At 49.0% G+C, this 25,368-nt stretch overlaps 1 protein-coding gene across 1 annotated transcript; it reads left to right on the top strand.

Moving 5' to 3' along the window:
• The first annotated feature begins 5,184 nt into the window (after positions 1-5,184).
• On the top strand, positions 5,185-24,150 carry GJA3 (gap junction protein alpha 3). Its single transcript, XM_027064494.2, has 2 exons — positions 5,185-5,385; positions 21,515-24,150. Exon 2 carries the CDS (start codon positions 21,532-21,534, stop codon positions 22,885-22,887), a length of 1,356 nt encoding a protein of 451 aa, XP_026920295.1. The 5' UTR covers positions 5,185-5,385; positions 21,515-21,531; the 3' UTR covers positions 22,888-24,150.
• Positions 24,151-25,368: the final 1,218 nt, after the last annotated feature.

The raw sequence follows: 25,368 nt of genomic DNA, 5'->3' as shown, positions 1-25,368 counted from the left end.
ACAGTTCAGCAGATTAATCTAAAATTTCTGCTTACAACACACAAATTTCACCAAAGAGGATTCAGTTAATACACTCTAGATGCGTCTATTAGTTGAATATAATCATTCGTGTAAGAATAGTGTAATTCTTAAAGTATTCATGAAATTGTATGCTGCAGTAATAAGGTCAGGAGTCAAGTCCAATTTATTTGCCTTATCGTCACTAGGATTACAAAGCAAACTCCCACAGGAGATGGAATCTCAAATTATTAGATTTAACTCTCTGCCAGAAAGTAAAAACATTCTTTAAAATGTGTATTATGTTGATAAATAAATGTTATCATCCCAGTGTTCTGGCTTAAAATTTTTGATACTTTAAATTTGGGCAAAATCATATCCCTGAACGTTTTATTCACTCCAGTAGTTCCAAAAAGCTCTACTTCTACTGACTCGACTTACTCTGATATCTCTGCTGCCCTCTCTTCTGACCCCAAAATTTTCTGCAATTAAGTAAAGTACTGACACTAAAGTTATGTACAGCTCATGCAATTGCTCAGAGAATTTCCACAACGCACATTCCCAAGGCCTGCAAAGTCCGCATGGGACCAACGGATCTCTTTTTTTTTTAATGCAAAAAAGAAATTGACCACTGTATGTTTATACTTTTCTCCCAATTGCAAGAACTTTATAGAAATTATCTCACAGATTCCCATAACCTTGCAAGAATTGAAAAAGAAAACAGATGCTTAGGAAACTGAAGAACAATCAACTAGCAAAACAGGAGCATGTGGTTATTGGATCATAAAGCTGGGCCGTCTGGTTTGATGGGGAATCATGAGGACTGACACTTCGCAGCCTGAGACAGGTCAAGTGCTAAATTCAGAAGCAGAAACTCCATTATCTATTCCTTCCTTTCTGCAGTGTAACCTGTGCTGGGAATACTCACCAGAGACGATGAGAAGTTAACGACTCAGACCCGCTGAGCTGGGGTCTGCAGTGAGAGAGGTGAGGGATGTGGAGTCAAGGGCAGAAGAAGATCAACACTACGACTCTTCACGCTGGTTCGAAACCTTAAGATGAGAATTTATTCAAGACAGTCATCTCATATATAAATTGCTAAGATTCTGGCTCTGTCTTAAGAAATCCTCAAGAAATATTAAAACACCAACAATAATGCTAGGTAGCAAATACAGACACTGTCACTTGCTAAGCAGCCCCAAAGTGTTTGGGGAGCAGTGGGGAGGGCTCCAAGGTGACTGATAGTAATGTTTCTGAAGGCATTTGGCTCCTAAATGCTCTTGGGAAAATACTGGTCTGGGGTAGAATTTCAATACATGACGCTACCTGTAAACTTTGGACTTAATCAAGGTAGGGCAGTTTTTAAAAACAGAAATGCCCTAAAATCAAGGAATCAAACCCCGTTGTCAAGAGATTCAGCAGAAACTCACACACATGTAGGCTTTCACAACAAAACAGAGCCCTGCTCCTAAGTGTCCAAAGGACACTCGCCTCCACCAGATGTCTGACTACATCTCTTAAAAAAGTGTGCACAGAACATTTATGACTGTGCCAGAAACTATTTACATTACTATGTTTTTTATTTACTCACTACTGTCTTCATATGAAGTAAATTGTGTTTCAAGTGTTTTTCAATTAATACTTTGTAATTCAGAACAGGCTGTCAATTCCTCCAGTGGAGAGAGACTGGCATAGAGCTCAGCACAACCAATTCTTGGGGTGGAGAAAGTTCTCATCTCCCTCAACATCCAGCCTACGGTCTCGTATGAGCAGAATTCTAATAAATAGTAGTTGAATTAATTTACAAAAATAATATAAATACTTTCACAGAGGCAGTAAAATACTATGCATTGCCAATTAGTTTAAGTAGGTAACGAACGGTACTGTCTGTACTAGTAATTTTAAATCAAAAGAAAAAATAAGGGTTTTTTACCCATCTTAAACTTGGGTGCTTTAAGAAGAGCTCTCACATGATCACACACAAGATCACTCTGGGCTGCCACCTCCAGCAAGGAGATAAATACTCAACAAATATTTGTTGAACTTCCATTAACATCTGCAAAGTGCAGATTTAGGCAGATTCAATACAGGTCTCAGAAAAGTAATTCCGGCCCTGACTACCAGGGGGCAGCCTAAGCAAGCACATCTGAGTGGTTCGTAGAAAGGAAAAGAGGACCGAGTGGCGCCTCTCCAGCATCCCCGTGTGAAGCATTCCTAGCTCAGAGAGTCACTGTGCAGTCAGGTGTCTGTCCACGGTACACCTTTCCTGCAAGAAAGGTTACTAGCACATGGAAACAGGACCTGCCAGTTGAAAATCCAGCTCGAATCAGTTTGGCGTATGTGCATATGTCCATACACATCGACATTTCCCCCTGAAATTATCCCGAATACCATCTTTCCTGAAACTAAATGAGAAGCAAACAATCTTTACAATAAAAAAGTAAGTCACATGGTTAAGATCCTAGTTGTCGACCTGAAAATACACAATATGACAGGTAAGGTAGACAAACTAGTGTTTTCTTAATTTTGCTAGTCTTTATACGCTATCATTTTTAATGTTTTTATTGTGGTAAACCATACATAACATAAAATTTACAATTTTAACCATTTTTAATTATACAGTTCTGTGGGACTAAGAACATTGTTTGCTCTGCAACCATCACCACCATCTGAGAGAACGTTTTCATCTTCTCAAACTGCAACTCTGTTCCCCCTAAACACGAACTCCCCATTCTCTTTTCCCCCAGTGCCTGGCAACCAACAATCTACGTTCTGTTTCTATGATTCTGACTACTCTAGGTATCTGATACAAGTAGAGTCATACACTATTTGACTTTTATTTTTGTGACTGGTTTATTTCACTTACAAACTCCCAGGTATCCAATAAACCAGTCTCAGGGATGAAAGGTACAGCATAAAGTATTACAGTCGATAATACTGCAATAACTTGGTATGGTGGCAGATGGTAACTACATTTACTGCTGTGACCATTTCACAGTGTACATAATTGTCAAATCACTATGTTTTATACCTGAAACTAATATTAATATTGTATGTCAACCATAGTTCAATGAAAGATAAAAAATAGGGGCACCTGGGTGGCTCAGTGGGTCAAGCTTCCCACTCTTGATTTTAGCTTGGGTCATGATCCCCTGGTTGGTAAGATCAAGGCCGCACGGGGACTCTGCTGCCCCACCCCCCACCCCCCCAGAGCCTGCTTAGGATTCCCTCTCTCCTCTGTCTCAGCCCCTCCCCTGCTCGTGCGCTCTCATTCTATCTCAATATGGATAAACTCTATCAATCAATTAACTAAACAGAAAATTATTTGAAGACCTGGTAGAGTAGTATTTTTCAATTGAAAAACACCCAACTAAGTCTACATGACCATCACCTGCTACATACATAGACCTTCACGTTCTACAAGGGAGAAGATATTTTAAGATGTGCTTTCAGAAGCTTAGGGTTTTTTCTTCCCTAGGATATAACCTTCAGTTCAGATCTCTCCAGGGAAAGAAGATGGCCAATCAGAGCAGATCCGGACTCCAATAAAGCAGCGATCGGAAGCTGCTTCGTGGAAATTTGAAAACAATCGGAGACTCTGATTTTGCCAGATTCCCGCAATAAGTCCATCACTCATAAAGGGAATTCCGAGATCATTTTCAGCCTCTAGAAGGGTCAACAAAATTCAGTCAACTAATATTTATTAAACATCCTGTCCAGGCCAGGTCCCAGGTCCCCCTGGGGATGCAAAAGCGAATCCTGAGAAGCGGAGAGAACACTTAAACTGAGACAATCATAGACAAGGACAGGCTTCCTTTCTTGCTCAGTGGGCTTTCGTGGTAGGCTTTCAAATGTACGCGATACCAACCGTGGGGAGGAAAGAAGATACTAAAACCTTCACCCCAGTCTGGGCAAGCAGGCTAGGCCTCGCCCTGGCATCTGGTCACGAGGACCGGCAGGAATGAGTGACCTAGGGGGACACCTTCCCTGTCCCCCAGGCAGGGCCAAGTCTCAAGTGCATCGGAACAAGTGCTTTAAAAATAAGTAATAAATAAATAAGAATCCCTATGGCCGCCGGCTAAATTAAGTGTGTTTGATGGGAACCAGGCTCGCGGCCACTATTTATAGCTCCTCGGCTCCCGTTCCGGGACGCGCTCCAGCCTGCGCCTGGGCGCGGCCCCCGACAGCATCCACGCCGCGGCTCTGGCTTTTCTGTGGCCGATGTGGCCAGCTTAACTGGGAACCCCATGCGCAGTGGCCCTGTTCCGTGCCAGCCATCTGGAACCTGCGTCCCCGGGCGGCGGGACGCGGGCGGGGCTGCGGCGCCCCAACGCCCACGCGCCCCACGGCTCAGGAGCGCCCCCAGAGCCGCGGGTCGGCCCCGCGAGGGCAGGCGCACGTGCGCGCGAGGGGTGCCCCGGGGGCGGACGAGGCGGAACCCAGGGAGCCCTTTGATCCCGCTTCCGCCCCTTGCGCGCCGAGAACTTTCAGTGGAGAACAGACCCGAGGCCCACGGGAGCCCGGCGGCGGGAAAAAGCCCCGGGGCCCACATCCGGAGTGGGAGGGCGCTCCCGTGGGTAGGGGCGCGGGATGCAGGTGCGGTGGGAATGCGGGGCCGGTGCAGGGTGACGGGGGCAGGTGCGGTGGGAACGCGGGGCTGGTACGGAGTGACGGGGGCAGGTGCGGGTGGGAATGCGGGCCCGGTGCAGGGTGACGGGGGCGGGTGGAAATGCGGGGCCGGTGCGGGGTGACGGGTGTAGGTGCGGGTGGGAATGCGGGGCCGGTGCAGGGTGACGGGTGCAGGTGCGGTGGGAACGCGGGGCCGGTGCGGGGTGACGGGTGTGGGTGGGAATGCGGGGCCGGTGCGGGGTGACGGGGGCAGGTGCGGTGGGAATGCGGACACTGTGGCGGAGCGAGGGGTACAGGCGCGGTGTGGCGCCACGCGTGGTGCGGGGGCAAGTGCAGACCGACGGCGCACGAGAGGCGTTGCGGGGTGGGGAGCGGCTGCTCGCGGGGGCGCGGGACTGGGAGCGCGGGCGGGGCGCGGGTGCGGGGCGCCGGGCGGGCCGCGGGGCGGGGGCGGGCTCCCACCCCCCCCCCCCCCCCCCCCGCTTCGCGCCCTGCCCGGCACCGCCCCCGCGCGGCCCCCAGGCCGGGGTGGAGGCGGCGGGGGGCGTGGCGCGGCGGCCGGGGCTGCGGCGTGGGGGCGCCGAGCGCGGGGCGCGCTGGGGCCGCGGGGATGGCCGCCGGGGCGGGGAGGCCGGGCCCTGGCGCGGGGCGCACGCGTGAAGTTGCACCGCACGTGTAAGAGAAGATTCTCCTTTTCAGAGCGGCCGGGAGCCCTGCTCGAGAGGGAGCGCACCCGGGTCGCCGCCGCGGCACAGCGGGGTAAGCGCGGGGCAGCGCCGGGGCGGAAGGACGGGCGGGACGCCGGCGCCCCCGACCGCCCCGACCTGCCCGGGCGGGCCGGGGCGGAGCGGCCGGAGCGCGAGCCCCGCCGCTCGTGTGCGCCCCCGGCCTCTCCGGATCCCCGGGGGGGATGTCCGGGGAGTTGTGGGAGTGACCGGGTCAGAGACGGGGGCTCGGGAAACTTCGGGAATAGTCGGCGTCCCCGCGCGCCCCGAGAAGTCTGCGGAGCGCCGGCGCGCGGCCGAAGGCCGGCCGGCGGGGGCTTCCCGGCGGCGTTTTCCGCCTCGGGCGAGCAGGCGAGGCTCCGGGGCCTCAGACCTGCGGGGCGCCGAGGCCGCTGCGGGCGCTCGAACCGCGTCCGCGGACGCACGGCGCGGGGCTGGGGTGCGGCTGGCGGCCGGGTGCCGCTGTGCAGGGGCGTCGGCGTCTTGTAGGGACGGCGTTGGCTCGCCTACTTCTTCCAAGAAACTTTTCGAGAGTCTTTTTTTTTTTTTTTTTTCCCTAAGAAGTGCTTTAATCGTAAGTGCCAGGACCTAGGACCTCATTTCTTGGCCCCTCTGCCTGGGATGGTGCGCTTAAGGGGAAAGAACTCACGGAAGAGCGGGGAAACCCTTCTCTGCCTTCTGTAGTAACTACCCCTTCCTGAAGGCGCTTCTGACAGTGAGTCGCAGTGTGGACGCCCTAGTGAACAGAATCCACCCAGGTTTCTCGGCTCAGGAACATGTGTGACCGAGACTCTAGGGACAAGTGGAGTCCTCCAGTGTTTGTTTTACCAAGAGAGCGTCAAAATATGTCATTTAAGAATGGCCGTGAGAAAACAGCTGAGACGGGAATTATGCTTCGTTCCTATTACTCGGGAATTCAAATTGGTGGTTTATGATAGGCGCATCGCTTCACCGACGGCCCGTCGATGTGCTGTGAAATGTACTGCAAAACAAACATTGAAAGATTACAGAGGGAAAGGGGGGCTTTGTTTTCCAACGGTCCGTGTGTTCAAAGTAAACGACAGCTAATTTGGCACATATTCCGCTGGTGCAGCAGTTTGATTCATGTCGAGATAAGCATCCAGGGGGGGCAGTGCACGTGCTCCTGTAGCATAAAGTAATTCAGGAAAATTTTACTACTGTAACAAATGAGACGGTGCTATTTATATTGACCAGCTTAAAGCCACCTTGAAATAATGAAAGGTAACAAAATGTCGCCGTTTGCCAATAAGAAAAAGAATTTGGCGGGGCACTTGGGTGGCCCAGTCAGTTAATTGTCGGACTTCAGCTCGGGCGGTGATCTCACAGCTCCTGGGTTCGAGCCCCGTGTCCGGCTCTGTGCTGACAGCTCAGGGCCTGGAGCCTGCTTGGGATTCTGTGGCTCCCTCCCTCTCTGCCCCTCCCCCGCCCGTAGGCGCGCTCTTTCTCCCTCTTCTCTCTCCCTCTCTTTCTCAAAAATAAACTTAAAGTTTTTTTTTTTATTTTTGACACAGTTTCCTTGAATGTTACTTAAATTTTAAGTTGTGTTCATTTCCTTAACAAAAACAACTTTTACATACACACGTCAAACTTTATGTGTATGTATCACTACCATTTTGGCCTCATGTATGTAAAGAATTTAAACTATAATTAGTCTTCCAGATGCTACCATTGCTTGAACATGCCCCTAACACAGGAAATAGGATAGATTAGTTTTTTAGGATTTTACCTCAGTATCATATGTAAATGCACGAATAAACACTTGGTTTTTGTAATGTGCTAAAATATTGTCAGAACGTTCTAGACAGTGGAACGGCCCTTGAGAAGTATTTCGCCCTGTGCAGATAGCATGACTCTCAGGATCTGTGTATTAAGAAACTCAACCAAACCCAAGGATTGGGGAGTCTCTCCCCGCTCCAATGTGGTGTGGCCGTCACCAGCACTGTGTGACGCTTGTCACACCATATTTCGATTAGTTTTGTCACAAGTCTGTCTCACCCACAGACTGTGAATGAACCGCCTGAGGGTGAGGCCGTGTCTTACTTAGCACACTGCACACACACGATAGGCGTTTGCTAAATGTTCGCCAAATCGAAGACGGAAAAAAGTCCAACGCGTGTGGCCCTACACAGCATGCGTGGGTCTCTAAAAACACTATGTTTTTGCCATTTCCATATAATGCATAAAAGGAATAAAATAGCGATAAAGTTCAATCTGAATTTTCGTTCTTACAGTGGCAGGAAATTCTTCATCGTAATAACTGGGTTAGTATTCATCCTCTGGTGCTTTTTTAAAATCTCGGATCTTCAAAAGTATGACTTCATAATGGTTAATGTGAGCAGTTCCTGCACTCTGACATTTCTTTCATTTGAGGAATTAGTGGTCTGCTCTAAACTTAGTGTTAACAAACTAATGATACTAAAATGTAAAAATCACTTAATTTTTTTCATTCACGACACCTGATTATCTCCATGAACGAACACTCATTTTATTCATGAACCTCCATTTTGTATTAGCTTTAAAATGAATCTTTTATTCTAGAACATACATGAGATTTCCGTGTTATATCCTAATAAAAGTAGGTTTGAATAAAAGGGAAATTATATTTATACTATGGAAATTATTATTGCAAAAATAGAAACCATTTTGACAGATGGTATCTGTGCCAGTAATATAAATGTAACCATAAAATACCATGAGTATAAGGCCGAGAGGTTTCGTTCACTAAGCAAGAGTAAAGACAGTTATCTGAATTTGCTTCAAAACGACAATTCCAGGGGTGTCTGGGTGGCTCAGTCCGTTGAGCCTCCAACTTCAGCTCAGGTCATGATCTCACGACTCGTGAGCTCGAGCCCCGCATTGGGCTCTGTGCTGATGGCTCGGAGCCTGGAGCCTGCTTCAGAGTCTGTGTCTCCCTCTCTCTCTGCCCCTCCCCTGCTCGTGCTCTCTGTCAAAAATTAAAAAAAAAAAAAAAACCATTAAAAATTTACAGGGTACCTGGGTGGCTCAGTCAGATAAGCGTCTGACTTCAGCTCAGGTCATGATCTCACAGTTTGTGAGTTCAAGCCCTGAGTCAGGCTCTCTGCTGACAGCTCGGAGCCTGGAGCCCGCTTCAGATTCTGTGTCTCCCTCTCTCTCTGCCCCTCCCCTGCTCGTGCTCTCTCTCAAAAATAAAAAAAAAAAACATTAAAAATGTACAGGGTACCTGGGTGGCTCAGTCAGATAAGCGTCTGACTTCAGCTCAGGTCACGATCTCACGGTTTGTGGGTTCGAGCCCCGTGTCAGGCTCTGTGCTAGCAGCTGGGAGCCTGGAGCCTGCTTTGGATTCTGTGTCCTCCTCTCTCTCCGCCCCACCCCTGCTTGTGCTCTGTCTGCCTCTCTCTGTCTGCCAAAAAAAAATAAACATTAAAACATTTTTAAATGACAATTCCAATTTATATGATGGAGTAACGGGACTGTTAGCATGTCAGTAATATTTAGCCAAAATTTTAGCCACTTTGGACTGGGAGAAAAGAGCAAGGGCAGCTGTAGTCAGCTGAACAGTCTGCCTGGTGCATAACCCCGTGAAGTCACGCGGAAGGGGAAGGTGGGCCGGACCCAGAGGCAGAAGTCAGGAGTTTTCGTGCCGGCTTCAGCGAGCTGTGTCGCCCTCGGCAAATCACGGTACCCTCTCGGGCCCGCATTTCCCAGTCTGTGAAGTGAAGAGAATAGATAAACCAGACGGCTTCCCAGGTTCTTCTGGCTCCAAAATGCCGTGATTCCGTATCTCCTCGGTGGATGAGTAAGACTCCTGAAGGATGTCGCTTGGATTTATTTAGGGAGACTACCTTTTACTTGACCAGACTCTAGGAAGTCAGTGCTTGGTATAGTGTTCACAGTGCCCCATCTTGTGTTTTAGGACAAGAGCCTGCTCAGAGCACTCGCGAAAGCACCCCTGTAATTTTCTTTTTCTTTTTTGAATTTCCATCCAAGTTAGCTAGCATAGAGTGCAACAGTGATTGCAGGGGTAGATTCCTTAGTGCCCTCCCCCATTTAGCCCATGCCCCCCTCCCACAACCCCTCCAGAGACCCTCTGTTTGTTCTCCATATTTTGGAATTTTCTTTATTGTCATTCACTCGTGCCCCAAGCCACCCTTCAGGAGGTACTGGTAAATTCAGCTTCATTTCAAGAGTAGGACTTTTGTTTTCATTATTCACTAATTAAAAGTTGAGTACTGATGCGGAAATACATTAAAATTGACCCTAACTGACACCAAAATGTGTACATAAAATGTTTAAATAAGCGAAATTTCAAATGGTATTCTTAGGTCTGTCACGGAAGTGATGTTTAAAACTTTTAATGCCATCTACTAATCGAATCGGCAGGAGACACTGGAGGCCTACACAGGGTGATGGAACGGGGCAGACATTTGGAGCGTTTAAAAAGGAAGCCAGGAAGGCATGAATAGTGCTGGAAGACAGTCGCGTTTCTAATTATGCTCCAGACTTTCTACATTTTTCTGTCAATTGAACTGAAGCTCAACCAGCTGTTAATTTTCTAGCTTAATATTAGAACTCTAACTGTGGAAACGGTGACTTAATACCGGTTTCTGGTAGGGGTATTTATTTTATTCACAGTATTTAAAGAAGAAATACTGTGGATAAAAAGTTAAGGGTGTTTTTAGTGTTGTCATTCTTGAATATAAAATTCTCCAACATAAAATTCTTGAATATAGGGGCGCCTCGGTGGCTCAGTTGGTTGAGCGTCCGACTTCAGCTCAGGTCATGATCTCACAGCTCGTGAGTTCAAGCCCTTTGTAGGCCTCTGTGCTGACAGCTCGGAACCTGGAGCCTGCTTCCGATTCTGTGTCTCCCCTCTCTTTGCCCCTCCCATGCTCATGCTCTGTCTCTCAATAATAAATAAACGTTAAAAAAATTATTGAATATAAAATTTGAAGACATTTGTTTTTAAACTAATAAGTTGTTTAAGTTGCTCCCAACTTAAAATCACCTCTCGCTCAGCTTTTAAATCACAGAATGTCAAAAACAAAAGAAAAACTGAGTTTTTCGCTTGACTAAGGATGAAAAGTATTAACCATATTTACCTTAGCCAAGTAAAGACTTTAGAGCATGTGACTTTTCAGGTGTTTATAAACAATTTAAATCCCCGCATGCAAGAGAAAATATAGAGATAATAATAATAATACATGGATGGCAGGTGTTTTGCATACGTTCTTATTTAATAAATAAAATAAATAAAAGTATAATTCAAGGGGTGCCCGGCTGGCTCAGTCAGTGGCACATGTGACTCTTGGTCTTGGAGTTGTAAGTTCGGGCCCCATGTTGCATGTAGAGATTACTTGAAAAATAAAATCTTTAAAAAAAAAAGTATAATTTTATTAAAAAATAATTTTTGAAATGTTTAAAGAGAGAGAGAGAGAGCACGTGGGCATGTGCGGTGGGGGGCAGGGGCGGCAGAGACAGGGGGACAAAGGATCTGAAGTGGGCTTTGTGCTGACAGCACAGAGCCTGACGCAGGGCTTAAACTCTTGAACTGCACGATCACGACCTAAGCCAAAGTCAGACGCTTAACTGACTGAGCTACCCAGGCGCCCCTGAAGTATAATTTCAAAACAGTTTCATGTTTCTAGAGATTTATTCTCTGACAACAAAAATATATAATTCTAGTGGTGCTTTAAAGTTACTGATAAAGAAGTTGGAAAATCGGCGTTTTACGATTTCATTAAGTACGATAGTGATGTCTCCTGCCAGAGCATTAGATTAGTGAAAAGTTAAGTAATAGAGCCCATGCACATTTTCCATTTAAAATAAGGAATCCCCTGGAACTGTACGGTAATAAATAATTTTACACTAAGATAGAGGATACCCTTAAATTATGTATGTGTATTTTATACTAATACTAGCAAATCCCAAAATCTACATTCCCTACTTAAAAGATCCATAGGAGATCTTTGGAGATTTGCTCTGTATACTGTACATACAGCATATGTGATAAGACATTGGAAAAAATAACAAAAATAAACTCTCATTCTTTTTCAAGCATATCAAAATTCTGTAAAGAAAAACTTCTAGCAAGACTTATACTTTAAAAACTTCCAATAAACAATATTTGGAACCAAACAAAGGGATCTAAGTACGGATACCATACAGTTTCAAAATCGTAAGAAAATACCATGGATAATTTCATGCCAATAAATTTGAAGCTTAGATGAAATGGAAAATTTTCTAAAAGATATAAGCTATCAAAATTGACTTAAGAGTAATAGCAGCCCTATTTATGTCGGTAACAGTTAATGAAGCTGAATTTGTAATCTAGGCTTCCTCCTGACCCCTTAAAAAAAGACATTAATTCCAGATTCTTCTATAGGACATTCTTATACAAGCTTATTCAGGAAAATGTTTAGTTTTTCAGGCTAAAATAATGTTCTTACCCAAATCCAATGGTAGTGCCAAAAAAATGAGACCAATCTTAGGTATGAACAAATAATCCAAAATAAAGTAGCAAATTGAATGTGATAGTATATTAAAAATAAAATGAGTAATACGGTGCTTCACCATCTAAAAAATTCACAACAGTGGGGAAAAAAAGTACCAAATCCGATTTAGTAAATTCATGATTCAGAAACTCATTCATGATTTTCATGATTTAGAAAACAAAACCCAACAAACTTAACAAAGATTACAAGGAAACTTCCTTAGCCTGATAAAAGTTGAAACATCATACTCCATGCTAAAACCTAAGAAGCGTTCATGTTTAAGATAAAAATGTGAAAAGATGTCACCATCATCACATTGTGCTAGGAGTGCTGGTCAGTACAAGAAAACAAGACAAGAAAAAGAAATAACGGGAATTAGAATTAGGGGAGGAAGAAACAAATCTATCCTTAATAGCAGATGAAATGGTTATATGTATATGTTACATAGAAAATCCAAAGGAGTCTCGTAACTATTTGAACAAGTAAGAGCTTTCTAACAAGTTTCTGGAGACAAGATCAGTTTATAAAAACAATGTTCCAGGGGCGCCTGGGGGGGCTCAGTCGGTTTAGCATCCAACTTCTGCTCAGGTCATGATCTCGCGGTCCGTGAGTTCGAGCCCCGCGTCAGGCTCTGTGCTGACAGCTCGGAGCCTGGAGCCTGTTTCAGATTCTGTGTCTCTCTTTCTGCCCCTCCCCTGCTCATGCTCGCTCTCTCTCTCTCAATCTCTCAAAAATAAACCTTAAAAAAATTAAGGGGCACCGAGGTGAGTTCGAGCCCCGCATCAGCCTCTGCTGACAGCTCAGAGCCTGGAGCCTGCTTCAGATTCTGTCTCCCTGTCTCGCTGCCCCTCCTCTGCTCATTCTGTCTGTTGCTCTCTCTTTCTCTCAAATAAATAAACATTCAAGAATTTAAAAAAAAAAAACTATTTGGAACAACAAATCGAACAAGTATAAATTAGGGATAAAGCTAACAAAAGACGTGTAAGACCTTTAGCTCCAGTGTCCTAACACGCTGTTGAAGGGCATGAAGAAGGTCTGTGCGGTGGATCAGTTGTGCTTTATTGGCGGAGAAACTAGTTCACAAAGAGCTACATTTGATGCCACCATAAATTTCGTTTGTCCCAACAAAGTCACGTTTCAGATTTTTGTGGACCTCGACAAGCTAAATTTCATAGGGAAGAACAAAAAAGCCAGCTTTGTGAAGAACGAAGTTGAGGACTCGTCCTACCAGACAGTCAAGTGTATGTGGGACTGTTGCCATTGGTGCCCTGCTGGTTGGTGTGACCAGTTGTCTTCTGGAGATGGAAAACAAGTCACACGTTACTCAGTCTGAAACTTCAGGGGTTCGGTTTCGTCCCCTGTTATGCTTGTCTGTGTGGTTGAACTTCTCCCGTTGCTGTGACACTGAATTGTAAGTGGCACCGAGCCAGCTTTTAAAAGCCTAGTCCCCATCTTGCTCTTTAGTCTTAGGAGCTCAGACAACAAACACTAAATGTTGGAGGTGAGGCTATAGTGTAAGAGAAGAAGGGGTCTTTTGTTATTTTGGTGAACTTATTTTGAATTGTTTCCTTTCTGAAGAGACCAGAATTATGGAAAAACTGTGGTAAGTACTTAATAACGTAGGGGACGGTGCCCATGGCATCTGGAAATTACTATTTTAAATGTGAAAGCTTGAAATAGGCAGGTAAGGTTTAAACCTAATGGAAAACAGTTTTTCTACCTGCTAAAAAGATAATTAGATAGGCCACTTTTCATTGCATCATATTCGTGACTGGTTCAGCCTTCCGTGTTCTTTCAAATTTGTGCCAACTCAGGGCTGGCAAAAATTGGCTTTTGGGCCACACTGCCCCATACCAAACCTTAGCAGATATTACTAATCGAACATAGAACTCTTTCCAGCTAAGCCTGTATGTGACCCTCTTGGTCCTAGTCAACAATGTTCTAGGCAGTCACAGGTAACACAAAATTAATTTGCTTAGCCATGCTTCATGTTTCATTACCTCTAACTTAAAAACCAAGTAACAATATTTTTAGTGTCAATGTATTGTTACAAAAGGGAATCAAGTAAAAATACAAATGACACCTTTTGGGTGTTAATCTCCCAGAGTCCTAACTAAAAGTTGCATTTCCTAATAAGCAGCTATTCTGTAAGCTTGTCCTTCCGTATTCAACCTCCAAATGCTGGAGCACCCCACGGCTTGGTCTTCAGCCCCCTGTCCTTCTCCCCTGCCCTCAGACGATCTCAGTCCAGTCTTGGGGTTTGGTGATGACTCCCCAATGTTTATCTCTGGCCTCGACACTTGTATGTCTGATAGATGTCTCCCATTTACCATCTCCAAAACAGGACTCCTGATTTCCATGCCTTTCCCAAACCTGTACCTCCTCTGCTCTCCCCATCCTTCCTTCTGTTCGGGGTGGAAACCTTGGCCTCTCCTCGGCACTACCCGATCCTTGACCCATCAGCATATCACGCTGGACCGACCTTCAGAGTCTGTGCAAACTCAGCCATTTGTCACCACTGTCACGTTTCTGGATCATAGCACAGCCTCCTCATTGGACCCTCCGCGATCACCCTCACCCCCTCCGCCCCACAGCCGTTCTCGGCACAGCAACCACAAGGGTCCTGTGAAGGTGGAAGCCGGATTACGTCACTCTTCTGCTCAAACCCCCCAGTGCCCTCTCGTCTCACGTGGAGCATAAGCCAAAGTTCTCATCACTGTCTGCCGCGATCTGTCCACCTCCAGACTTCCTCCCTGACCTGTGTCTACCTGTCTGCTCCTCTGGACTCATCCTCTGCCTAGACTCGTCCCTCATATCTGAGGCCCAGTTCTTCACTGTGATGTCACCCTCACAGCACAGCCCCTGCACTGCCCTCTGTGCTTCCCCCTGCCCCGCCGCAGCTCTCCGTCTACCCACAGCACGCAGCACCTGACCTCTCTTCTCTTCTGTCCCACATCTTTCCCGCCACAGCCTACGTGGCACCAGGCAGTGCTCTGTGTTGCTCAGCACTGAGCACCTCACAGGTAGTGTGGCCTTTGCTCAGTCCTCACTGAGTGGCCGCAACCTGTAGTCTGGCTGTGCGGGGAACTCGGGGAGCCCGGTCCCTTTCTCATTCCCTCTGTTCCCTGGTTATCAAACCTTTTTTCTTCTCAGGGGCTTAAGTCCTGCCGTTGCCTGAGAAGATGACCGCCTGCTCGACCCCGCCGAGAAGAGCCTTGTCATCACCGCGGAGGATGCTCGTCCTGCGTCTGCCCTCGCAGCACCCCCTCCCGTCCTTTTGCCCCGTCCTGCTGCTGGGCAGCCTGACCCTCCCCCGCCTCCTCCTGTCCCTGTGACTCCGCCTCTCTGATGCCAAGCACCCACAGCCTTCCCTATCTTGAAAACACCTCCACTGGGCCTTGTTACCCATTTCGTGTCGCCCTTCCTTTAGGTTCTAGACCTACTGAACAGGACTCTCTGTGTCATGCCTCCATTTCCCTCCCACACTCTGCCTCTTCAGCTCCCAGTCTAGGCTTTTGTTTCTGCCCCAATGCTCCCATTAGACTGGGCACTTAAAGACCATCAGTGGCCTTCTTATTGTGAGATCAAAGCCTTTGCTTTATGCCCATCCTTCTCGAACACACAAAGAATGCTGACACTGGTCGTCACCTCCTTCTTCAAAGTCCTCCTTCGGCCTCCTCGCTTCCGTGTCACCCTCGTTCTCCGGTCGTGTTGACAGCGGTCAGAGAATGTGCCTTCGGAGACACGAACAGCGCTCCAGCAGTGACGTGGGCCGTGCTCGTACTGACGCCCAACGTAATCTTGCATCTTAGTAGCTCAGACAGGGCTCTGTGTTGGGGTCAATTCGGTAAAGAAGGAAGGGTCTTCTGACATTACTTTGAAAGCAAAAGCAACTACAAGCCAGACAAGGTGAACTTGTCTGGCAGAGCTGATCGGGCCCCCGATGGGGAAGGTCCCTTCCCTCCACACTGTCCGGGCATCGCCGCTCTTCGTCATTGCTTAGTCTCAGGCTCTTACCCAGCTGGCCAGTCCCGCGATCCTTCATCGAACACGGACCACACACGCCGAGGGCGGTGAGTCCTTTCCCATGCTGCCTTCATCCGTTTCGCTGGATTTTCCACAGACGTCCGTCCTTTGTTCGCTGCTCTGTCGTCTTCCCCCCAGGAGAGTGGAGCTACACTGGGACCCTCTCCGGCCTTTTCTGGTTCTGTGTCTCCAGCTTCCTCCTGGGCAGCTTACCCATCTGTCCCACCGTTGCTTTTGATCCGGAAAGACAAAACCACCAGTCTTCACCTTGTCTCCCAATCCCAAATTAGCAAGCCTCCCTCAATGTTTCTGTCTTCAAACGACCCCCTGATTTTCCCACTCAGGCTCAGAAATGTGAGCTTTGTCTTTAATTCATGCCTCTCCCTTTCACTGACTCTCGGCAGACTCTACATCCTGCTTTATTTTTGTCTCCAGACTGTGTCTCCTTTCTGTCCTTCCTTTTTCCATTTGCTGCTGCTGTCATTCAGCCCAGGCCTTCAGCACTCACTTGGAGATTATCACTCTTCCTGAGTCCCCACTGGCCGTTAGAGGGGCCCCTTCTTTCCTGAACAGCACTTTCGGCCTATCTCCCGCTCTCCAAGTGGTTTGGCGGCCCTCGATGTCCTTCATTCACCTGTCCCACGCATGTTTACTGAACGCCTACTATGTGCAGGCCACACAGCTCTTCTGTGCAGAAGCAGCCGTTTAAACTCACCGCTTCCTAACACCAGGTCACACATATTCCCGCTGCCAAGGGAACGTTGTTCTGGCCTTGAAGTGCACTCCTGTCCCCTGCCCAAAGCCACCTCTCTCAATCGCCGCTCAAATTCCACTCTCCCCTGGCTAGCCTTCCCCGCCTGCATGTCCTCATATTAATCTCCTTTTTCTCCGAGATCCCTCTGCACCTGTACAGCTCCCCATTTTCCTGAGTTCTCCCATCTCCACAAACAGATTCCCAGATAGACGCCATGTGTTTACTTCCACTGTATTCAACAGAACCTGTGGCCCAGAGTTGAGCACAAGACGGTCACTGAATAGATAGCCACTGATTGATCCCAAGGGACACTTAACACCTCCTGAAGGCCGAGGGGAACCTGTATACCTCTGAAAGGGAAAGTAGAACGGTCAGAAGAACGGGGAAGCAGCCGCGTTTACACTAGGCAGCATCAGCTCTTGTTCTGTGTTGGTGTCAGAACCAAAGTTTCCCTTGAGATAAAAGCAAAAATCAATTAAATGCCACTTCGTGCAGGTAACTGACGTCCAGGTACTCGAGGACCCCACTGCCGCTGTGGGAGAGCAGTCACCTAGAGCGCACCAAGCTGTGCGGTGAGCTCACGGGCACCTCGCGGAGTTAAGCGCTCGGCCCTGGGAGCTGTCAGGAGCTGCTCTGCTTGCGTCCCGAAATGGCCCAACACTGACAATAAGAATAAACCCGTTTTCTCCTCAAGCAGGAAGCTATTTCACTCGCTCACCTTGTGTTCGCGTCACTGGCTGGCAATGCTCCGTGGATCGTGAGGCTTCCTCTGGTCCGTTGCTGGTCCTTACTTAGCAGCAGAGGCTTGCTGTTCAGACTGTGCTTCTCACTCCTCTGCTGTCGTCTTCTTACTGAACTGGTATGAGGGGTAGGATCCAAAAGTGGTGTTGATAAAACACCTTAAGAACGTCTGCGTGGCATCTGGAGCAGACTGGGGCGACTCTGAAGAGAGGGGATGTCACTTCTACCGTGGAGTCTCCCATCTTGATCTGACCTTGACCCATACTGCAGGCCTTGTCATAGATACTCCTCTGGTTAATGTTTTTATTCACTCATTCATGTACTTTCCAGAAGAAAACCCAAACTGTGAAGCGTGGTAGTGGTAAGACTCCGCGGCGAACATCAGGATACAAAGAGGCCGGCCCTTGCGTTGGGGGAACTCGGCAGACTGCCGTGGCGGGAGAATCCAGTTTAAGCTCTGTGTCATCAGTGACAGCCATTGTCAGGGTCTGTGATGCATCTCAGAGACCCCAGGGTCAGTCTCCAATCTGACATTGGGCTGATGTCCATGTATCAGTTTGTCTTTTGAGCGCTTACCAGGGACATGATTAAAGAGGTCGAAGGAGTAGACACCCTAATGAAAAATGAACAAAGAATCAGGTTTTTTCAAAAAGTAGAACTTTGAAACATGAGTCACGGTCATTAATCCTTTATGACCATAAAGGTAATAAGTTGTTACAGAAAATGCAAAGAAATGGGAAAAGAGAATAAAAATCACCCAGTTCTAGAAACGCTGTGGTTCACATTTCCTTCCGCTCTTCCTCTGCATGTATGAATGTGTGGGAAATAGCGGGTAAAAGGCTATGGTTTTGGATTAGGTTTTTGTCATTTATCAGTATGGCATGAACGTACCTTCAAGTCACTAATGATCTTTAAAGTTATGTCTAATGAATACCTTGTATTTTAGTAGTTATGAATGAGTCACAGCTTTTCATGTATAGCTGGCCTTAACCTGTAAATAATTTAAGAGAGTGCAGGAATTGTCTGCAAGCAATAGGAAACCTAACTTGAACAAACAGGGTTTTCTCCCTTCACATAAGTCTAGAGCTTGTGTTGCGGTTGATTCAGCAGGTCCACAGTGTCACAACAGGTGCCTTGGGACTTTCTTGACCATTCCCTCATGCTTATTGATACATGCCTGCAAAGTGACTGCCCCACTCCAGGCATTGCATCCGTCCTCACTATAGGCAGATAGGCAAAGTGACGGCAAAGGTAGCCATCTGCCCTTTTATTAGGAAACCAAAAGCTTTCTCAGAAGCTCCCCAGCCAACTTCTTACACTTCATTGGAGACAACAAAAGGAGGTGGGAAAGCAAGAATTTCCCTTCCCGATCACATTACCACATTACGGGCAGGCAAGGGAGAGGGGGATGGGAGTAGGACCGGGGTCAGCCAGATCCCGATACCAGCCTTGGGCACTACTATGTGTTTAATTGCTCATCCTTTAGTGGGCACTTCTGTTTCCAATTATTCCTTCTTATGAATAATTCACAGTCAATACCCATGTTCATCCATTCATCAAAATCTCTGATTGTTTCCTTGGTATGATGTCCCAGGAGTAGAATTAGAGGTTAGAGGTATCATGATCTTAAGTTCATTTGTTTTTAAGAGAGAGAGAAAGCACGACCAGGGGAGGGACAGAGAGAGAGGAAGGAGAGAATCCCAAGCAGGCTCTGCACTGGCAATGCACAGCCTCATGTGGGGCTCGAACTCATGAGATTGAGATGAGATCACTTATGACAAGATCGTGACCTGAGCCGAAGTCAGACAGTTAACCCACCGAGCCACCCAGGTGCCCCAAGGTATCATGATTTTTATATCTCTTCTTACATATTACTGAACTCCTTTGCAGAAAGACCTTGTCAGTGTGTGCCATCACGCAGTGCATGAGCCGTGGGCTCTCCCCCGCCCCCCCCCCCCACCGGACACATTCTTAGTTGTCCCCTCTTTAGGATTTCCTGAGCTTTGACACATGCCAGAGCACCCACAAAGTATGCAGATGATAACACGTTGTGATTCCGTAGCTGCACCCAGAGGTCACAATTCATTTTAAGGGTACCTGTCTGAAAGTGTTTGCAGCACCTGGACCTAAAGAACTCTGGAGAGGCTGGGCCAGCAAAGGTGAGTAATAAGATGCCACAGTCAGCAGCAGTACCCCCTCTCGTCTGATTTACTAATTGAAGAAATGTTTCCCTGGCCCCGTGTTTCTCAACAGGTGCACAATGGACATTTGGGGCGGGCCAGCTCTTTACTGTGGGGGACGCCCCAATCATTATGGAACATTTTGCTTCCCTGGCCCTGCAGGGCAATGCCAGCAACACTTCCCAGGCCCTGTGACAAGCAGGCCCTCCCTCGTGGCATTCTGTGCCACCAGCCTTGTGGGGAGAACCCACCAGGCACATTGCATTGACTCCCTTTTAGCACATTATGCTGTGTTGGACAAGGCAGAACCTGCCTGCACATCTGGGAAGGTGGCAGGAAGAAGAATAAATTTCCCACACTGACCTTTCCTTAGAGACTTCCAGAAATGCTACGGCCCAGCTGTTCTGCCTGCAGACATCAAGGAGGAAAGGGTGCACATGCAAACAAACCCCAACCTCAGAACTAGAATTAGGGAGAAAGTCCACAAGCAGTCAAGGTGCTTAAAGGTGGTTTTCTGTAGAAACTCTGGAGGCTGTGTGTGTCCAGGGACAGCAAGGAGGGAGGATGCCGTTCGCAGCTTAGCAAGGTGGGAGGTGTGGGAGGATGGAGAGAACCTCCTGGAATGCAAAGGGGGCAACAGTCGTTAAGCCAGGCCATGATAAGGGGAAGAGAAAACACAGGGCACCCGTGTCAGCCTGAGTTGGCCCCTCCTGAAGGGAGAGTGGAGGTCAATAGGCCAGTCCCCGCCTGGCCTGGGGCCAAGTCTGAAGTTGAAGAAACAGGACATGCAAAGGCATCAAGGCCGTCTCAGGGATCACAAGAAGCATGTGTCACCAGGGTGTTGGATCAGGGACGGAGGGCTGGGACGCATGGTCAAGCCTTCTGTCCTGTGCCCCAGGGGAAACGCTTCAGCAGAGTGGAGGGAAGGGCCATGGCTATGGGCAGAGAGGGCGGTCAGAGACATCGTGACATCCGGGGTTTAGGGTAAGCAGGATGTCATCTAGAACGGTTCCCTGACACCTGACATCCTTCATTCGAGAGTGGGTTGTTTCATGTCCAATAATTCAGTTTCTACATTAAAATATTTTCCCTTGTAAGAACATGCCATATAGAACAGACGCCAGTCACAACAGGGGCAAGGAGGCTGGTAGGATATGTGAATAGTAACGTTTCTCCAAAGACCTCAAATGACGGAAACAAAGGGTTGGAAGTTTATTCCAAGAGAGCGTTAACATTTGTTTCCTTAGATCATGGTGAGTAAAGTTATGTTTTGTTTGTCTTCACACCAGTTCATAAAAATTAGTATTTGTGAACATTTTTAAAATTCAAAATGAGAACAGTGTCCTTCCGTGCTGCCGGAACTCACCGCGTAGACGGCTCTCCTGACGCAAAGAATGGAGCTGCCTTTCAGTTCCGGTTGGAAGCGTCAGGCCTGTTGGGGCAGCAGCGACACGGAGGACCCCTTCTCATCTTGGGCCCCCGCGTCCGAGGACCACAACTACCTCCACAGGGGGGTCCACGGGCCCTCCGTCCCTCCTTTAGGAAGCAGCTTACTGCGCATGACCCAATGACCATCGTCCCATCTTAGATGGAGACACAGGGTTTCAGGGCTTCGGTCACCCTGTGGGCATCTGGTTCATGCCGCACTCGTGTCCTGCGACAGTAGCTCCGAGTGACAACGGCGCTGCGGGCGTGGCTGTAACCCGGCTCGGGGCCACGGTGGGAAGACGCACGCACGTGCACGCACGTGCACACACGCACGCAGGCGCACGCACACTGCACGCGCGCGCCGTGGAGGGCTCCGCAGCGCCTCCCTCGTTTGGCAGCGGGAGGACGGCTTCGCAGGGGAGCGACCGCCCAGCGCCGCGTGCCGGGTCCCGCCCCTCCCGCCCCCGCCGGCCCCTGCCCCTGCCCCTGCCCCCGCCCCCCGCGGCCTCCTTCCTACTAACCGGCGATGTTCCCTTGCAGGTTAGCAAGCTGAAGCAATGGGCGACTGGAGCTTTCTGGGGAGACTATTAGAGAACGCGCAGGAGCACTCCACGGTCATTGGCAAGGTTTGGCTGACGGTCCTGTTCATCTTCAGGATCCTGGTGCTGGGCGCCGCGGCGGAGGAGGTCTGGGGGGACGAGCAGTCGGACTTCACGTGTAACACGCAGCAGCCCGGCTGCGAGAACGTCTGCTACGACAAGGCCTTCCCCATCTCCCACATCCGCTTCTGGGTGCTGCAGATCATCTTCGTGTCCACGCCCACGCTCATCTACCTGGGCCACGTGCTGCACATCGTGCGCATGGAAGAGAAGAAGAAGGAGCGCGAGGAGGAGCTGCTGAAGGCCGACGGCCCGCACCCCGGGCCGGCCGCGCGCTGCGGGCCCGGCGGCCACGGCCAGAAGGACCGGCCGCCGGTGCGCGATGACCGGGGCCGGATCCGCATCGCCGGCGCCCTGCTGCGGACCTATGTCTTCAACATCATCTTTAAGACGCTCTTTGAAGTGGGCTTCATCGCCGGCCAGTACTTTCTGTACGGCTTCGAGCTGAAGCCCCTCTACCGCTGTGACCGGTGGCCCTGCCCCAACACGGTGGACTGCTTCATCTCCAGGCCCACGGAGAAGACCATATTCATCATCTTCATGCTGGCAGTGGCCTGCGTGTCGCTGCTACTCAACATGCTGGAGATCTACCACCTGGGCTGGAAGAAGCTCAAACAGGGGATGACCAACCACTACCGCTCAGACTCCCCCGAATCCAGGCTGGGGGCCGCAAAGCCTGGCGGCGCGAGCCCGCTGCCGCTCCCCTCCCCGTCCGCCCTGCCCACGGTCACCATCGGATTCCCGCCTTACTACACCCACTCCGCCTCTTCCCTGGGACCGGCCACCGCCGCGGGCTACCCCGGGGCCCCTCCGCCGGCGACCGACCTCGGCACGGCCGCCCCGTCTGAGGCGCGCGAGAAGGCTCGCCCTGCCAGATTCCACAACGGCAACCACCACCTGCTAGCGGCAGAGCAGAACTGGGCCAACCAGGAGGCCGAGCAGCAGGCGGCCGGGAGAAAGGCCTCGCCGCCCGTGTCCGCTTCTGCCTCCCTGAGCCCTGCGGGCAGCACCGGGCAGCTGGCTCAGGACGCAGGCGCGGGCGGCAGCGCCCCCGGCCCGTTGGCGGACGGGACCGGCAGCAGCCTGGGCGACGACGGCAAATCGGCGGGGACCCCCGACCTGGACGGGGAGCAGGCGGGGAGCCCCGAGGTGGAGATGCTCGCGCCTCCTCTGCCGCCCGCAGACCCCGGGCGGTCGAGCAAGGCCAGTAAGTCCAGCGGCGGCCGGGCCAGACCGAATGACTTGGCCATCTAGCGGGCGTCTCTCCAGACAGCTTTATAATAACCGTTTCTTCTCGCAACCAAAACCAAAGTGCAGTTCCAGTGTGCAGGTAGACAGCCTGGAAGGGAGAGGGCACTGCAGTGGCGGAAGGGGAAGACCACGAGGAGGAGAGCAGGCTTCTGTGTGTCCATGCTTGCTGTTCTTAGCACTGTGAGGTAGAGTGGGGAGAACGTCAGTGCTTGCTGAGATGGGGAGGTGGGGGCAACGTGGGTGCAGGGGCTGTTGACCTTGAAAGATGTTCACGGCAACCCAAGAGTCCAACAACCTGGGCCGCCTTTGCAGGTGCTGCTGTCCAACCTTGGGCTCCCGCCGTCTCTGTGGGTAACTGTTCCGTTGTGGTAAAGCGACAGGTGTCTTTACCTGGGGGCAATTGGCTTTTCCATTCCTACGCTTCCCCAGAGCCTCTGGGCAGCCCACAAAGTCACAGACGCCCTTAGCACTATCTCTGTTTGATACTTTTAACTTAGAGTTGAATTTCATTTGGGATATTTGCCAAACTGCACTAAAAAAAGACCTAGAGCGAGTCCATAGACTGTCATTTGAGTTTCTGAAATTGCCTGGGAAGCCCAGGATTCCACACTGTTCGCTTCGTGACGAGTGACGATGAGCAGGTACCCTCCAGGGGCGGAGATCCAGCAGGCGAGAGCCACGGAGGTTGCTGGTAAGAGAGCAGGTAGAAACGCAGCGACACTTGGGGTAATTTTTAAACAGTTGAGGAAATTGAAATACAAGTGTGGCAGGTATGCCTTAGGTATTTATTTTTTAAATGATATTTTGTGCTTTGATCTGAATTGTACAGGTATGCCTATCCACCGCCCCCCCCCCGACTTTCTTTCAGGAAAAATGAAGGAAAAATAGTACCATTAAGATGAATAGTGACCGAGAGAATGCTGATTTCTCCCATTACATACTAGTAAAGATTTGCATTTTCTTTTAAAAGAAATTCTTCGACCTCAGGAGTCAGCTAATGGCTATGAGAATGTACGATACAAAATAAAAGCAGGGGAAATTTTAAGTGCATTTCAAATACTTGAAGTTGTGAAGGTTTTGAATGGGAGGTTAAAAGTTAACCACTCTTGCCAGAAAAAACGATTTATACAGATGAATCAATGACCTACATTTTTTTAAGAGTGAAAAAAAAAAACAAAAAAAAACCAACCTCTTAGAGTTTCCTAACCATTGTTTGTGGGCAGCCTGTTTGCTTTCTAAAGTGTAAATAAAAGTATCTGGGTTTTACTTCCTGTGTAAATGCATGTGCTGATTTCGGATGTGCGTGCGCCTCGTTTGTCACCCATGCAGATCGCTGCACTGACAGGGCTATTTCTCTGTGGGTTGTGGCTGGAAGGCGGCAGAATTTTCTGTACTGCACACTCTGCTGTCCTGTCTTCATCTCTGTTTATAGACCGATGAACGGGAGTCATGCTGAGCCTGGTCCTTCTCGCCCTCCAACTTCCACTGAGTATTGTCAGCCCTTATTCAGCAAAACACCAAACACTTTCCAACTTGATTCCTTTCTCTATATGAATGAACTCCAATTTCCTGACAATCCCTCTGGAGCCACACTCTAAACGCACTTGGTGTTTTATATCATAAAGAGTGACCCACTAGCATCTGATGAAAAAGACTGATTCCCATTCCCGGATGAATGGGTGCAGCATGTTCATTAGAGTGTTAACGTTTGCTGCAGACGTGGACAGTTGCCCCTCCACGGCTTGAGAAATGCTAAGTTCCCATACGTACGCGTTCAGCCTCTCTCAGATTTGAGCCTTACAGAAAACGGAGTGACTGCTCTCCCAGTTCTCCCTCGGCTGGGCATAGCTAGTGCCATTGTAGACGCAGACATTCGTCACATACAGTGGACGCCTTAGGCTCAGGCAGTAGGGCCCAGCCGGCCTGGCCGAGGAGGGCCACCGGAAAACCCTAGTTTGAAAAGCACCCCGATAAAAAAAAGCTTTGGTCGCGACTGCAGCCAATGGGGAAAGCACAACTCATTCAGGGGATGTGACCACAGGTTGTTCAAGTCCTACCGTTATAAATGTTAGTAATAACCTTCTGACTTACCCAGGATGGAATTCTGAGTGGGGTTGGAGATGAGAATGAGAACTATAATTATAGTTTTTACATTTCAGTCATCTTTAAAAAGTTTTTAAGTTGCTACACTTTAAAATTGGATTTTCTTCACCATACGTTGATGAAGATGCCAGTATTATGAATTGACCATAGTCTAATTGGCCCATTTAGTGAATGGGTAGGAGTGTGAAATTAGATTCGTCTCCTTGAAAATCACAAATTTATTAAGAAGTAGAATTCTGCAATCCAACAGGGCCGATGGTGTTTTTTCAGGGGGCTGTTGTGATTTCCATTCACGTAAAATATCAAAGCATGCGTTACGTTTTGTGGCTATGTGAGGTATCCAGGGCCCTGGAGGCTAGAGCCCTTCTCTGCCCTGGGGGC

This window comes from Acinonyx jubatus, chromosome A1 (assembly GCF_027475565.1).
Source record: "Acinonyx jubatus isolate Ajub_Pintada_27869175 chromosome A1, VMU_Ajub_asm_v1.0, whole genome shotgun sequence".
NCBI classification, from domain to species: Eukaryota; Metazoa; Chordata; class Mammalia; order Carnivora; family Felidae; genus Acinonyx; species Acinonyx jubatus.
The sequence above is the reverse complement of the archived record's forward strand: the minus strand, read 5'-3'. Positions and strand labels throughout refer to the sequence as shown.

Coding starts and splice junctions, on each gene's coding strand:
- GJA3 (XM_027064494.2), top strand. CDS start 21,532: ATGGGCGACTGGAGCTTTCTGGGGAGACTATTAGAGAACGCGCAGGAG.